Source organism: Panthera uncia (assembly GCF_023721935.1).
Source record: "Panthera uncia isolate 11264 chromosome B2 unlocalized genomic scaffold, Puncia_PCG_1.0 HiC_scaffold_24, whole genome shotgun sequence".
In the NCBI taxonomy this organism is placed as follows: Eukaryota; Metazoa; Chordata; class Mammalia; order Carnivora; family Felidae; genus Panthera; species Panthera uncia.
The window spans coordinates 105051783-105068164 of NW_026057580.1; the positions used below are offsets into that span (position 1 = coordinate 105051783).

At 42.4% G+C, this 16382-nt stretch overlaps 1 protein-coding gene across 16 annotated transcripts in view; it reads right to left on the reverse strand.

Moving 5' to 3' along the window:
• SYNE1 (spectrin repeat containing nuclear envelope protein 1) overlaps window positions 1-16382 on the reverse strand; it is a 477690-nt gene that overhangs the window by 13585 nt on the left and 447723 nt on the right. For 13 of the 16 annotated variants that reach the window (XM_049653080.1, XM_049653082.1, XM_049653085.1 and 10 more), the window contains 10 exons: window positions 15690-15872; window positions 15294-15431; window positions 13364-13555; window positions 12141-12474; window positions 9903-9971; window positions 8117-8259; window positions 6137-6263; window positions 4813-5024; window positions 2253-2453; window positions 810-938 (listed from right to left, as the gene is read on the reverse strand). In XM_049653080.1, coding sequence (XP_049509037.1) covers window positions 810-938; window positions 2253-2453; window positions 4813-5024; window positions 6137-6263; window positions 8117-8259; window positions 9903-9971; window positions 12141-12474; window positions 13364-13555; window positions 15294-15431; window positions 15690-15872 — 1728 coding nt within the window. The remainder of the gene's footprint in view (window positions 1-809; window positions 939-2252; window positions 2454-4812; window positions 5025-6136; window positions 6264-8116; window positions 8260-9902; window positions 9972-12140; window positions 12475-13363; window positions 13556-15293; window positions 15432-15689; window positions 15873-16382) is intronic. The other 3 variants (XM_049653084.1, XM_049653083.1, XM_049653087.1) reach the window with 1 other exon arrangement.

Below are 16382 nucleotides of genomic sequence, written 5' to 3' on the forward strand. Positions count from 1 at the left end.
CCCCCCATCAACCCTCAGTTTGTTCTCAGTTTTTAAGAGTCTCTTATGCTTTGGCTCTCTCCCACTCTAACCTCTTTTTTTTTTTTCCTTCCCCTCCCCCATGGGTTTCTGTTAAGCTTCTCAGGATCCACATAAGAGTGAAACCATATGGTATCTGTCTTTCTCTGTATGGCTTATTTCACTTAGCATCACACTCTCCAGTTCCATCCACGTTGCTACAAAAGGCCATATTTCATTCTTTCTCATTGCCACGTAGTATTCCATTGTGTATATAAACCACAATTTCTTTATCCATTCATCAGTTGATGGACATTTAGGCTCTTTCCATAATTTGGCTATTGTTGAGAGTGCTGCTATAAACATTGGGGTACAAGTGTCCCTATGCATCAGCACTCCTGTATCCCTTGGGTAAATTCCTAGCAGTGCTATTGCTGGGTCATAGGGTAGGTCTATTTTTAATTTTCTGAGGAACCTCCACACTGCTTTCCAGAGCGGCTGCACCAATTTGCAATTGAGCAATGACTTTAGAAGCAGATTCTAAAGACGGTGGATGTCATCTCCTATGGGCATGTTTGCCTCATGTAAATTGGAAACCATGATGAATAAAAAAGAGGAAGTTGGAGACTGGTATGCAAAGGGTAAATATACATATATAATATATATGCATAACATATGTTATGCATATATATTATATATATTTTATATATTTATATATGTGTATTATATATAATCACCTACATTCTTTTTCTGTAAATGACATGGATCGCTGCTAAAAATAACCAGAGGCTGCAGGAGGCCACATATCTTACCATAAGCTGCTTGTGATGGTCCTGAAGTGTCTCTGCATCCTGGTTAGAATCAATAGGGACAATTTCATTTTTCCTTCTGTCGATGTTCTCCAGCATAAGAAGTAAACCATGACTCATTTCATGGAAATCCTATGGGGGGGAAAAACATGGAGTATAAAACCATCTTAATATATTGTTCTTTCCCTCGCAGCTTAAATTTCCATTCTTAACAATTGCTACCACTGGCAAAGGCACATTGGATTTAAGATCTTACACACGACTCCTTTCTGAGGAAGGCACTGGCGCTGTTGTAATGATCTAAGTTCACATTCTCACCAAAAGCATCTAGTCTATTATGTGAGGGAGATTTAGACATAAGGAAAACCTGGCATCAAATACTCAATTTCTAGGGTTACTGCACAGTTTGGAAGGAAGCAGCTCTGTTCCCCTCTCTTCTCTGTATTCAAACCTCCCCCTCTTGTAAGGCCTTGATCCAGTCCCTTATATCCCTCATTCATCCATTTGTTCATTCATTTATTCAATGTATAGTTACTGAAGATCTTCTGTGTGGACGGCACTGGACTAGGTGGGGGAGCAGGGGGAAACAACAGCTTGGGTACCTGCTTTCAAGGTTTTCTTGGGGCACATACAAACCTGGAAAGAAGGCTTATGTTGTGCTCAGAATGCAAAATACTCCTGGCCAGGACCTACAAGGTCCTTCATGATCTGGCTGCTGACCATGTCCCTAATCTTTCTTATCACTCCCTGCCTCTCTGACTACATTTTGATCACACTGGCCTCTTTTCTGACCTCAAAGACACTAAGCCCTTTCCTGCTTCTGGGACATCCCATTGGCTCTGTCTCTTTCATGGCAATATCCCTTCTGTGTCAGCTCTAAGACTCAGACATTTCCTTACCTCTTTCCCAAAGTGGCTTTTCTCAGTTACTCTTATCACCCACACCTGTAAGCATCTTAATTAAGCATTTATTTGCATTTTTATTGTTTGTCTTCTCCAACAAAAGTAGAGACAGTGCTGTATCCTGACCGCTCTGCACAATATCTGTCACAGAGTGGGAACTCATCAAATAATTGTGGCAGAATGGGTAAGTAAACATTTGTAATGCTCACTTTCACGTTCAGGAAATGTCTACCGATGTGCTCAGTAAATATCTGTTGAATGAATGAACGAATGAATGAATGAATGAATGAGTTGGGGCTGAGATAAACTTGTGGGAATAATCTCGTTAGCTGGGTAAAAGATGGGGTCCAGCTGCTTGAACTCCTGTTCAGATGTACGAATTCTCCAGTACAATGAATAGTTTGGGCACAAAGTTCTCTTATTCGAATCGTGACTTTGGGAAGTAATTGCATCCCTGTAAGTGACCTTGATAAATCAAATCACAGACTCAGCCACGCTGGAAATGACGGACTCTGGAGCATAATCCGCCCAAAGCCCCACGAACCTGACACTGCATCAGTGCATCCTGGAGCAGGCCCCGCCACTCGTCCAGCAACGAGCACACGCGGTCCCAGCGTCCGTTCATCTGGGACAGGCGATCTTGCAGATCCTGGCTTTTCTCACTGCCAGTCTGGGTGAACTCGGGACTGCACAGGTTGATGGAGAGGATGATGGCTTTGCGGTGGTCCACAGCCTTCTGGAGCTCCTAAAAAGAGAAAGGAGAACAACCAAACAAAGAATATGGCAATAAAAACAAGTAAAACTTATTTTAAGTCCTCAGGAAATGCTTCACTCAAATTAAGAGATCCATTAATTAAAACCGGCCTTAACACAATAGCTAGATAGGATAGAGTGGTGCACATCACTGAGGACGACAGAGGAAATGGATTAGATGTCCTTTCGACAACTTGAATGTATCTTAAAATACGGGGTAGAGTGAAAGAGTTAGAAACAGAACAATGTGTGTTGTAAACTAGCATTCATGTGATTTAAAATGCATGTGCACACACACAAATCCATGTTTTTCATGCATAAATGAACCAAGAATTTAGTAAGAATACTCGCGAAGTATTTACGAATGGTTGCCATAGGTTTCGGGAATGGAGATTAAAAAACAGCGGAGGAAAAAGGTAAAATAAGCAAAATGAAGAGTAACTTTGCAGGAAGCATCAATGACCTAAGGGGAATGATTAACTCGACTCACATCACAGGAGTTCAACAGCAGGGAATATTCTAGCGTGAGAATCCCATTTCACTAGACCAGTGGTAGTCACAGTTGTGTGCAGAAGGATAAAATAGGAAACTTGCTAAGAAAGCAGATTCTCAGGCCCTAGCCTCCAGCTGTTGTGACTCGAAAGGCACAGATAGTGGCCCACAGGGTGAGAACCCTGCCTATGTCACAAGCCACATTCCTGTGATGGCAAAGAGAATGGACTGGGTATTTCCACAGCTAACCAATTTAGTTTGAGATCACAGAAAACCAGGCAACTGGCTTTTGCTTTACACATTTCCCACAAATCTACAACTATTCTAAGAACTCATGCAGCACATGATTATGCATTAATAATTCAGTATCTGGGTACTGTTTAAACATCCTCAGACTAGTTAGGGTCAGCAAATCACATCTACGCCAGCTACATTTTCTTAGAAGTCCTCAACATTTCTGTTATGTCTCCAGCTTGTCTTAACTTTATTTTTCAATAGATTTTTAAAATGCAGTAATATAGATTCAGCCACAGAGATATTATAAGATCAAGAGATACTGTGGAAAGATACTTGGTTATTCCACGGATTCATCCTCAGTAAACAGATAGAAAGGACTGGGAAGGCAGAGGGTGGCTCTTTCTTATCACACAAGCTGACTTTCAAGGTCTCACTTCTCCACCCTAATCTCACTCAGGTCTCCGACTCTGGCCAACATTTGCTTCATCAGCTTTTTAAGGAGTTTGGTCATAGTGCACACTGCCTTACACTTTCCCAGAGAGGAACTAAAATAATTTAAGTCCTCTAGAGAAAAATGCATTTTATAATCCAGATAATGTAAACCACAGCTCCCATCTGATGCTTCATCCGGAAACTGATGGGGCTAGTGCAGCAGCTGTTCTATATGAAGACATTTGAACAACAAACTTTTCTGTTTGACAACTTAAACCAAACAGCAACCGAAATAAGCCACAAAAACGTCGCCCCGAAAGAAATAACGTCCATGAAACCAGTGAGACACAAAGGCAGCACGCTTAATCGTTGAGCTTAGAGAGCCTGGGTAACTCCATTCTAAGGAAGAGCACATCTTGATGTTCTCCAAACAAAACGAAAGGACTGAAGGAGCTATTAAAACGAAACTAAGCTCTCAATCCACAGTATTCTTGCAAAAGTCCCCACATATTAATGCATTTCAAGAGCTCTGCTAAGGAGGACCATTAAGACCTAGAGACAGAGCTAAAGAACATTACCGTGGGCACTGCACCCGTCCAGGCCAAAATCAAATGCCCGTGCCAGGTGTCTTACTGTAATTACTCCCATGGTTTCGTTTTGTTTTATTCGTTACACTGAAAATTCCTTCTGCCATCACTATAATCTGTTTCAGATGTTCTGCTGATTCCAGAATGCCGAACAATTTCAATAGGTCTCTGCAAACTCACAAAGATATGATCTTGGAGAGGAAACCATTCTAGCTCTAGAGATAGACCTGCAGGAACCTGGTCGTTTCCGTATTTCCTTTGAAAGAGGTTAAATAGGTCCCAGAGGTACCTGGATGTTTCGTGAACTTTTAATTGGTCATCTCTTAGGAACCAAGTCATTAGATCATACATGGTTATTTATGGGGCGGGGGGGGGGGGGGGCTAGTTCTGCAACGTGGTGCATCTCTCTGCCCTTCCAAACCTTCTCTATAAATACTGACTTGGGATGCTGGGGGAGAGGAGAGCATCCCTGCTCATTTCTGTTCACAGCTCCCCTGCTGCTAGGTGACAGCAGACCAGCCAGAGCTAGTGGCTTCATCGGACCCGGCGTCCCACGTGGCAGCTTTCTGGCTGGCCGCGCTGGGAGAGGCCAAGGGCAGCTACCTTGAGCTTTTTGATTTGGAGCTCGATCGCCTGGATGTCGGTGCTGAGCTCCAGGTGCTGCAGCCGCTCCAGCTCCTCCTCCGTCTCCCCCAGCCACGTCCAGATGTTGTTCAGGTCAGAGTTGAACTGCTGCCACTTCTGGAGGTTCTGCTTCATCCTCAGCTCCTTGCTCAGGGCCTGCGCCTGGATGAGTTCCCATCGGTCGATCACACCTGGCGGGACACGACACACACAGGATAGGGAGCTGTCTTTCTCCGGGCAGAATGTGTGGGAAATGCTTTAAACATACACTGGTGGCTAACTTTAAACAGCAACAGAAAGAAAAGTAATTTTCACAGGGACTTCTGTTGTTGTCAGCTGTAAAGAAAAAGCAAAAAAACAAAAACAAAAACAAAAACACAAAACAAAAAAAAAAACCCAAAAAACAAAAAATAAAAAAATAAAAAATAAAAACAAAAAAACCCCAGTATAGTGGCTGTGTTTATCCTATCTGCATTTTTTAAAAATTTTTAAAATATTTTTATTTATTTTTGAGACAGAGAGAGACAGAGCATGAGCAGGGGAGGGGCAGAGAGAGAAGGAGACACAGAATCCAAAGCAGGCTCCAGGCTCTGAGCCATCAGCACAAAGCCTGACATGGGGCTTGAACTCACGGACTGTGAGATCATGACCTGAGCTGAAGTCAGAAGCTTAACCAACCGAGCCACCCAGGCGCCCCCATCTGCATTTTTAACCGTAATGTGGTAAAAGAAAACTACGTAGGATTTAATACCATAAAGAGTTTTAGGAAGTAATAAGTGGTAATGTGCACAAAGATAACATTCAGTTGGTTTCTTTCTGCAGGAGAACTGGGAGAGCATACATAAAAAATGGCAGACAAGAGATGTTAGAGACAGAGCATTAAAATAAATGGGACGTGTGGGGTGCCTGGGTGGCTCAGTCAGTTAAGCATCTAACTTTGTCTCAGGCCATGATCTCATGGTTCATGAGTTCGAGCCCGGCATGAGGCTCTCTGCTGTCAGCACAGAGTCCGCTTAGGATCCTCTGTCTCCCTCTCTCTGCCCCTCCCCTGCTCTCTCTCTCTCTCTCTCTCTCTCTCTCTCACTGTCTCAGGAATAAAAATAAACAAAACAATAAAATAAAATAAATGTCATGTGGAAGAAAACACTGTGATTCTGTTGACCCCTCTATCCTGTCAGGAGATCACGGTAACACGGAGGAAAGTTCTCTAGACAGAACAGTGTGGAATGAGATCAGCACAGTGTAACACAGATGCTTCAGGTTCTTTTATTTCATTTTCTTCAACTGAGCACCACTCACTCACCAGCTGTTTGGGTTTCCGTACTGTTCAGGTTAACAAAGCCTGGAAAGTTCTCTTCTTCCTCCTTCAGTTTGTGTTCCAGTCTCCTCACGGAGTCTATGCTGCCGCTGCACTCACCCAGTAGTTTCATCTGTTAAGACAAAGCAAACAGGCCCCGTCACGGAATTCTCAGATTCCCACGATGGCAAGAACTTCTAGGGAAAATATCTTTCTAGTTCCTTAAAAAGGACAGCGGTTGTGTTTCACTGTTGTGTGTGGGGGAAAAAAAAAATCTGCTTAAAAAAAAAAAAAGTCAAGTTCGAAAACATGCTCCTTAAACATAGGACATAGTCATATACACACAAGGCAATGCCTTGAAGATACAGTTTGCATACTTCCTTTTGCATGAGAATCCCTCAAAATCTCTTTCAAATTTCTGAATCAAAACAGACGAAAAAGCAATCTGGGATTTAAAACTCGGAGCTCTCAGCTGGCAACACAATGTATAATTTTTGGCAAGTTGCTTCTTCTTTCTTAAATTGAAATGTGGGAACAATAATGTTACCACAAATCTCAAAGGAACATTTTTTTGCATTAAATAATTAAAATACTTAAAAGCAGAAAGTACTATTAAAGCCAGCTGTTCATAAGAAAACTGAAGCAATGTTTAATAGGTGTTAAGGGAGTCAACTCTAACATCAAAGGGTAACTCCACATTTAATGTCATGCACAGTATTCAAAGCACTCCTCCTATACCAACCATAAGGTCACGTTTCAAAGCCTTTAACAAATCACCTTGCTTACTTGGACTATTTTTGATTGAGGTTGAGTATAATCTTAGTGATGTCAGCATGGTCACCATGAAAACTTATTATATTTAAAAAAATGTTTTTTAAAGTTTATTTGGATAGAGAGCACAAGTGGGCGAGGGGCAGAGACAAGGAGAGACAGAATCCAAGCAGGCTCCTTGCCATCAACGCAGAGCCTGATGTGGGGCTCGAACTCACAAACCGTGAGATCATGACCTGAGCCGTGATCAAGAGTTGGCCACTTAATTGACAGCCCCACCCAGGCTCCCCAAAACCTTATTAAAAAAAAAAGAGGTTTCACCATAATAGAAACAGGTTTAACAGGACAAACTGGACAGGAATTAAACTCAGGATTGATTACTCTTCTATAATTGTGAAGACATTAGTATCACCAAAAATACAGGACCAGTTTTCTTCCTTGGTTTCAAAAAGTTGAGTTTTCAAGACTTAGGGAAATTAATTTTTCTTTCCTTTTACTTGGCAATCTTTTGGGTGTGAAAAGATGGAATAAGCCATGGAAGAGACTTACGTTTACATTCTCTTGCTCAAGTGTATACAGGAAAATGGGTAGTTGTCTGGGAAAAAGTTGGTTGGTAAGTTGAGCAGAGCAAATAAAGTTAATATATACTTTACTAGGTGGGAACTTGGAAAACAGAACTTAGTAATATATACAATCTGTTGCCATCTTTTCCCCAAATCCTTCTTGTTAGTCAGATTTGTTTTCTCCAAAATGAGCATACTGACAACGGAGGATAAAAAACATTCCCAAGGCCAGTAAGTGAATCAATAAACCCCAGAGAAGAACTAAATAAAATCTCCGTGTTAGTAATCAATTAGCTAAATCTGCTGCTCCAAGGGTAACCTTGGCCCAAAAAGTATTAGCTGAATTTGGAAAAATGCCAATCACTTTTGGGAGCCAAAGCATTTTGTTGCTTTCAGTTAAATGGATCTCACTGAGGCCTGCGGGTAAAGGAACAGGCTGGTCATTGTAGTAGTTCAGTGGGTCTGAGAACAGACCAGTTTTACTCAAAAGGTAACACAGCGGGGCTTCGTTTTGTACCCCCAAGCCCGTGAGTTCAAGGGTGGCATGGTGCTTAGAGAGCTCAGAAAGCCCTGCGCCACAGATGGACCGTTCTTTGTCACACAACTGTGATTTCCAGGTACGTGTTGGGATCGCAAGGGTCAGGGTACTCACATAGCCTCTGTAGCTGGAGTCTAGCTCTGGTCCGGTGGGGGTTTTGCTGCGGATGATGTTTTCAGTTTGCTGCATCTGAAAACGGCTCTCATCCAAGGCTTTGTCTAGTTGTCGGATCTGTGACTCTAAGGCACTGGGGGCTCCTGCAGTGTGAAGCACAAGGATCTTTACACCCCTGACATTCATTGAGAAGCCTGAGAAATTACTTCAGCTAAGGTGGTATAGAAATGGCGTAGGTGTGGATAATTACCAAGCAAATTTAGTACTAACGTGCTGGTGAGTTAGAAGTTCAAGTGACCAGACCAATCAATGAATGCACTTGGCTACAGAGTCCCAGCCGACCAGATGCTGCAAAAGGACTCTGCACTGGGTTCTAGCAGCCCGTGTGTCTGCTCCTCTTCCAGCTGGTTCCCTGGAAATCTATATGCTGTAGCTGTGGCAAGCCTCTCCTAAAAACCTTTTGCTCCTCCAAAACCAGGAGACAACAATCTCTCGTGCTCTCTCTGCAGGCACTTAACACACAGGAAAAGATACAATCCTGTTTTCTTTCTGCATCTCAGTAGAAGACGGTGCTCAGTAGAAGACAGTCCCAGATGGCTGCACCATTCATTTAAAGCAGGACTTTACGTTAACCAGGAAAAGACCAACTCAGGTTAGAGATGCGTGGAGATACCAAACTACCACTGGCTTGCTTTTGTTTAAACCCCAAAGCAAAACCAGGAGAAAGCTGAGATTTTAGTACTTGTATCTAAGCATGCTCTTAGTCATAGTCTGGAACTCCTGGCTCATTGCCTTTCAATGCAACACCTTTTTGAAATGTTTGTGTGCGCGCGCGTGTGTGTATTATAATTTTTGGACTGAACGAGAACATTGATTGTCACAGTGAAGCTAACACAGGGTGAAAGCAGAACATGTATTAGTAAGCTTTATTAATTTGTTTTTTGAAAAAAAGGTCTTCTAAATACACCTGGAAGAGGTCTCTCACTGGGAGTCACGCAGGAAGTCACTGTTTGGGTAATGCTACTTTGCCTTCTGTCCTTTAGCTTTTCTTCAAACACGTAAGTGTAAACTAATAAGTCTGCAATTCCATATCATATCATTGTGCCTGAACCCTATTCTCTCCACCTTCCTCGAAATCGCTTACCCCGAACCATAGTTTGTCTAGCGCAACATTAACCAAAACTGGTTCCATTTTCCTTTATTGTACAAGGTAAGACTTATTAAACTCAATTATAATTTGTTTTTAGAGCCAAACATCTGGTCTCGCCCCTTGTCTTCTACGTGGCCCTTGCGATCAGGAGGATGAACGGCAGGCCTGAGACCACATACGCAGGTGGTGGACTTGGGACAGGAGCCCTGAGCCCCGACTGCCGAGGCAGACGTGAGTCTACAAGCCCTGGAAGTCACCAACTGAACCGCTACAGTTAAGCAGGGCGTCGGGCACGGAGGCTGAGTACTTCCAACTCGATGTTCTGCTGTTCATGGGCATCATAGGTCTATACCTAATGAGACTCATTCTCATTGAACAAACTGAGAAGTTATTTCACTGAAACTTGATTACTGAAATCTTATTCTTGGTGTTGAGCCACAGGATATCTGGGTTTTTTTTTTATTTTTTTTTTTTTTTTTGTCTGTTTGCTTCTACTGCAGCAGTAAGAGAAGAAGGTGGTCCCTTAACATGCTGGTGCCACAGAGCTGTGAGAGGTTCAGCAGATGTGCTCAGAGAGGAGGCTTGTTACAGGTGAGGGAGGGAGGCTGGCTTAGGCTCAGAGGGAGGCTTGCCTACCAGAGGTATTTCTGATTGCACTTTCTGTGAGTTTTACATAGGCCTCAGGACTTTCAGGGATCATTACATCTGCAAAAAGAGCACAGTCTAAGTTGACAGCTAGATTCCTGGTGGCAGGAAAATAACTCTCCTGGGGAAAAAAAAGGAAGTTAGTCATTCTAGACGGACAGCTCTCGAATATACAGAGGCATGTGAGCATGTTCACCAAAGGCTTCCTGAAATAAACCATAAGAGCTCACATTAAGAATGTTTTATGAGCCAAGCACTGTTCTGAGCATTCGTTTATTTTCGAAGAAACCCCTACAGGGAGCATGGAAGTCTCATTCCCCTTTCATTGATAAGAAAGCTGAGGTCCAGAGGAATTAAGTTACTTATCCAAGTTTCAGTGGCTGATAATCGGCAGAACTGGGATTTCAACCGAGATGGTCAGATTCTAGAGCAGCGCTGTCCCATAGAAATAGAGCGAGCCCATGTATGTAATTTTAAAGGTTCATTTAAAGAACCACATTAAAAAAAGTAACAAGAAACAGATGAAAATAATTTTAAGGCTTTACTTTACTAAACCAGTGTATCTGAATTATGTAACATGTAATCAACATAAATATTACTAATATTTTACATTCTTTCTCTGTGCCACGTCTTTGAAATTTATGGATTCCTGTAAGTACATTTGACACAGCAAATCCCAATTTTGCACGGTCACATTTCAGGGCTTGATCGTCACATGTGGCTGGTGGCTACGTACTAGACCACACTGCTGTAGATGAGAAATGCCTAGTAGGCTATACTGTAAAGATGAAATAGAAACGAGGGAAATCATTTTCTTTTCAGACAGGATCATACCCTTGGGAATCCAAATGTGAACCATCAGAGTCAAGCAGAGACAGCCTTTTGGAAAATGCGTGAAATGCATTTACAACTGCTATGAACTGGCCTCTGATTATTTATTCTATTTTTACTTTCCTTACCATGTCCCTCTTTCTCTGTCCTTCCCTTCCCTCTGTGTGTTTCTTGGGGTTCTTTGTTGTTTTGCTTTATGCACTCTTCCTGGGTGATTTCCTCCATTCCTTCAGGGACAATTACCATTTATATGTGGATGGCCACCTAATCTGCATTTCCACTTCTAGAACTTCAGACCTATGCATCTACTGCTGCGGATTCCATTTGTATATTCTACAGTATCCTGGATTCAGGGTGTGCACAGCTGACCCATCACCTCCCCCTTTCTCACTGCCCTGCCCTCCCTTGACCCACAGACATCCATAACATTCTCTCCCTCTTTTGGTCCTCAGGGCCTAGGGCTCCCTGCATCTTTCACCAAGATGCCCAAGTCCGAAATTATCCTCAATCCCAATTCAATCGATCATCGCTTAGGGACTTCTCATGATTTCTCACTTCCCTCTTCTTCTCTCCATCCCCAGTGCTACTCTTTGCTTCAGGCCACTATCATTTCTCTCCTCGATTGTAAAATGTTTCCAACTGAGCTCTTCTCTAATGTTCTCCCTTCCATACAGTATTGAGACAAACTCTGTGACAATATGTATCTGATCATATCACTTCCTCCTTAGAGACCGGCAGTGGCTTTCCAGTGCCTTTAGGAGAGAACTCCCTTCCATGGTGAGTAGGTCGCTTTATGACCAGGCCCCTGTTTGCCTTTCTACCTCCTCTTTGTCCACTCTGTGTCTCCCAATCTACAGCCTTGTCATTCTGGGCAAACTTCTGGTGACCAAAAGCACTGTGGCTAATCATAAAGCTTGGGCGGGCACCCTCTACTTTCTTTCTCTGAACTTCACTGTGTCTATCTCACCGCCATTTACCTTTCTGGTCTCAGCTCAAGAGTCTTTTCTCAAAGCTCTGATTAGTCACCCCTTGGCTGTGCCTCTGTACAACCACATGTACATTACTGCCCTAGCACCAACAATTCACACAGCCATTTCTTATCTGTTTGTGTTCCACATTAGAGTGTAAGCTCTTTGAGGACAAAAGGGACCATGTATCCCCCAATACTTATAAAGTGTCTGCCACATAGTAAGAATGGAAGTGTATGTGGGATAAATCAATGGTCATGCCAAGTTTTGTATCTGATAAGCACATTAATATCCAATTATTCTATTTTGTGCAATTGGCTTTAACAGAAGAAGGAAGAAGATGATTCCGCTTAGCTTACACATTTCTAATCCAATATTCAGTCTTTTTCATTTTCTTTTGAGTTGGCCTATAGGAAGAGCTCTTTCCTACCTGATAAGCCAACAGCTCCCCTGAGGTAGAAATCTTTATCGTCTCCAACCTCTTCATCCTCAGAGGGCAGAGTTCTGGACACAGCAGACTCCAGGTCCCGACTGAGGTCATAATCATGGTCCCACTCCAGGGGAATTGAGTCCACACTGGCAGGGGTGTCTCGTCCCGACCGCTCGCTCCGCAGGGGCTGGGCGAGTGAGAGGGAGGGGTTGGAAGAAGGCTGGGGGGAAAGCACGCTGTCTGCAGAGGTGTCCCGCCAGTGGAGGTCCGAGAGAGCTGCAGAGTCATCCAGCTCCAGCTCCCGGTCAGAGAGGTCATGCTCATCATCTGGGAGCTAGAAATGCAGTCAAGCCAATTCCATTACCGCAGCGGTCAGATGATGCCCTTACCGCTTCTTGTTCTGTCTCTCACCTCATCAAGTCTCGGGGTTCAAGCTTATCTACCTCAGCGGGGGTAATTTGTAACTTCCTATCATCGAATACATAAGAATCTTCTGATCACTATTAAAAATGTCTTGTAAGTTAACCTACCAAAGCTCCAGTTTTATTACTGTTTACTTATTTAATATTAAATAATATTGAAGGCTACTTCAAATAATTGATATAAGATGAAGTAAGATGATGTAAATAAAGGCAGCCTTGTACCTGCAACATAAGAGACACACAATGGCCCATTTCAGGAACAAAAGGAAATTACTAATAAAACTTTGGCTGGTCCTCTTTTACCTTACATCCCAAATGCAAAATGAATTTTATCACAGAATATTCTGAATATTGTAATAATAACATCTTGTGATACGATCATGGTAGCGGTTAGGAAAATGGAAGAGAAAAAAAATTCAGCTAAACAACTTCATGAACAGAGCACCTGTTTACATGGCTCACTTTCATCTCCTGATTCTTCTAGCAGCTGCTTTATCTTCCATAGAAGATACGTGCCAGGTATTCTCTAAGTTTTTTACACATATACGAACTCATATCATGTCCAAAGGAATCCTGTCTCCAAGTAGGTAGTATTAGTAAACTGCATTATATGTGAGGACACCAAGGCAAGAGACGTGAAGTGATCTGTCCAAGGTTATGTAGCTAACATGTGTCAGAGATCAGACTGGAACCCAGGCATTCTAGCTCCAGAGTCTGGCGTTTTACCCGCTGTACAATACTACCTAACTCCACGTAACTAATTTTCTTTCAGTTTAGGGATAATGAAAAAAAATTACATACAGGCAGGCGAATCAGTTTCTTATGGTATCTTTCCACGCGCCCGAAAACCTCCTGACAGTAACGTCGGAGTTCATCCAGTTCCTCCTCAATGACCGCTGCATCCAAGGGCTCACTCTTCTCTATAAGCTGTTCTCCTTGGGAAATTATCTGCTCAATCTTATTGTGGTTCAGTGAGATTTCCTGCTGGAAGGCCTAGGGAGCATAAATCTCATGTAATTTTCTATTGTTCACAGTGACATGAAATAATTATAAGATATGCATTTAGGAAAACCATGCAGGGGGATATTGAATTTGTCATATACGGTGACAAGCCAAGGGAATATTACTTTCTGAAGTCAAACATAAAAATTTTAAATCAGAACAGGAGTCAGAAATGGACTCGTCAGAATTCCACGACCAGAAAGGCGCCTTTGGCTAATAAAATTTACCACCAAGGACAGTGTGGGTAGAGAATCACAGGAAAAAAACATTCAAACCCATCATAAAGTTGATAGCACTGGTTATCCCTAACGAAAAGCAATGGTAAGCAGTACGGTGCCACTGAAATAACTTTAACATTTTAGATAGTTATAGCAAATATTTTAATTTTGGATTTCCTGATCATATGTCAAACACAACTAAGAAAAACCATCCAAATGATAATTAATGATACAATTCTTCTCAGATGATTCTTTTCTGTTTCAGGACATAACCAGGAAGGATTATAACTAACTGAAAAACAAGGAATTCTGGAGGATTATTTAGATTCATTCTATACAGTTAAAAAGAGTTAAGGGGAGCCTGGGTGGCTCAGTTGGTTAAGCGTCCGACTTCAGCTCAGGTCATGATCTCACGGTTTGTGGGTTGGAGCCCTGCATCGGGCTCTGTGCTGACAGCTCAGAGCCTGGAGCCTGCTTCGAGTTCTGTGTCTCCCTCTCTCTGTGCCCCTTCCCCTGCTCACACTCTGTCTTTCTCTCTCCCTCTCTCTCAAAAATAAATAAACATTAAAAAAATAAAGGAGTTAAGTTAGTGGGGACAGGTATCAGGGATAAATTTTAATTCAACATAAAAATAGTTTCTGGAATAGTTGAAATTGTCCATTAATGAAAAGGCTACTGGGGAAAAAGGAGCATGGTAACAAGTTCTGTGATTCTTCCAGAGTCTAAAAAGAAAAGATTCAACTACCTCTTGGTAGAAATTTCCTGTTGAAGGTTTAAAATACTGATTTGTTTGTGAGATGATTTGGAAGTCAGTGGAGGAAGGGGAGGGTGTGAAGAGACAGGTTGGGCACACTATCAGGGCTCACTATTTTATGACGTTTTCATCCTAAGAATCTATGATTAAGATTATTATTATTAGAACTAAAAATTAATGGGCAACATGATGATTCTTCAAAAACAATCTGTCTCGAGAAGAAAATTTCACGACCTGCCTTGCATAATACTCAAGTTGTTAAAACACTCTTCTCTTGGGGGCTCCTTATTCCTAAGGTATATCACTCCTATTTAAATTTTTAACTAGCCACTGCATTTGAACTGTGTTGTGAAACGTGTCAGATATGCTTACAAAAACTAACTTGGCATCTAAGGATGTGGACCATGTGGAATGAAATCCCCACATGAGAAAGTTGTATCGCTTTGGAGCATGGAGGTCAAACAAACTATTTGAAGGTGCTAGAAGCAAAGTGCTAGAAACAAAAACAACAGCCAACAGACAAGATTCCCAACACCCTGGCAATGAAGTTGATAATTAAAAGTATATACGTTAATGGTAGCTGTCTCTGGGTAATGTTCTTTTTTCATTTGTAATATATTTAGTATTTTCTGAATTTTTTGTCAATCAAGAATGATTTTTTTAAAAAGAGTCCTTGACCGTGTTCTTCACAAAAGGATCTACAAATCCCTTCCTCTTCAGACCTTCTTCGCAATTTGAGAAATCACGACTACATTACCTTGAGTTGCTTTATTTTAGCTTGAACATCACACTCAGAAAAATGCTCAATATTAGTGAGCTGCAGATCCATTTCTGTCAGCCACACCAGAATGCTGTCCCGCGCAGTCTCAAACTCCTCACGCTGGCCGATGAAATGCTGGGTGTCAAAAGGAAACAATAAAAATTAAAGACCACATGCTCACATGGAGATGGCACCACCAGTTCCGATGTTCTTCTGGAAAGTCATTTTCTCTCAGCAGTGAGAACTCTGCGATCGTTTACCATTTCAATCGACTCTGGATACCACTCTTCCCGTCCCGATCTTACAAAATCACTGAGGTTATGTCTTAATGTGTTCACGTGGCTCAATCCTGTCCTCTGGGCCTCTAAGAGACAGAGAAGGCATGATACAGACCTTGAGTCTGCGCAAGATGGAGGTGACGCGCTTCTGCAGGTTGTCCCATCTCTGGTTGCCTTCGTGAACCATCTGCTTTAGGCTACAGGCAGAATCGGTGCGGTTCTCTCTGGCCAGGCGACGGTACTGCTTGTTGATCAGCTCCAGCTGGGTCAGGCTCTCGTGCACCTGTCGCTGGAAAGCCTAAGACCGTACAGAAGCATGTCAGAGAGGGCACTGGCGAAGAGCTCTCACTCCATATGGCCTCATACTGCAGGGGCAGGGAAAGGATAATTTCATCTTTTTTTAAAAAAATTTTTTGATGTTTATTTTTGAGACAGAGAGAGAGTGTGTGTGTGAGAGGGGGAGGGGCAGAGAGGGAGGTAGATGTAGAATCCAAAGCAGGCTCCAGGCTCTGAGCCATTGGCACAGAGCCTGATGTGGGGCTCGAACCCACAGACCATAAGATCGTGACCTGAGCCGAAGTCAGACACTCATCTGACTGAGCCACCCAGGTGTCCCCAAAACGGCAATTTCTAATGAGGGTTTACTTCCCCTTATTAATAAGCAGAGTAATATGACCAGTGTGGCTTAAAGGAAGGAAGTAGATCAAACAAAAATATGAAAGGAATTGGTAAATATTAATAACCATGTATGGATATATACAAATACATATACATGTATGATATACATATGTTCATATATTATAGTTTT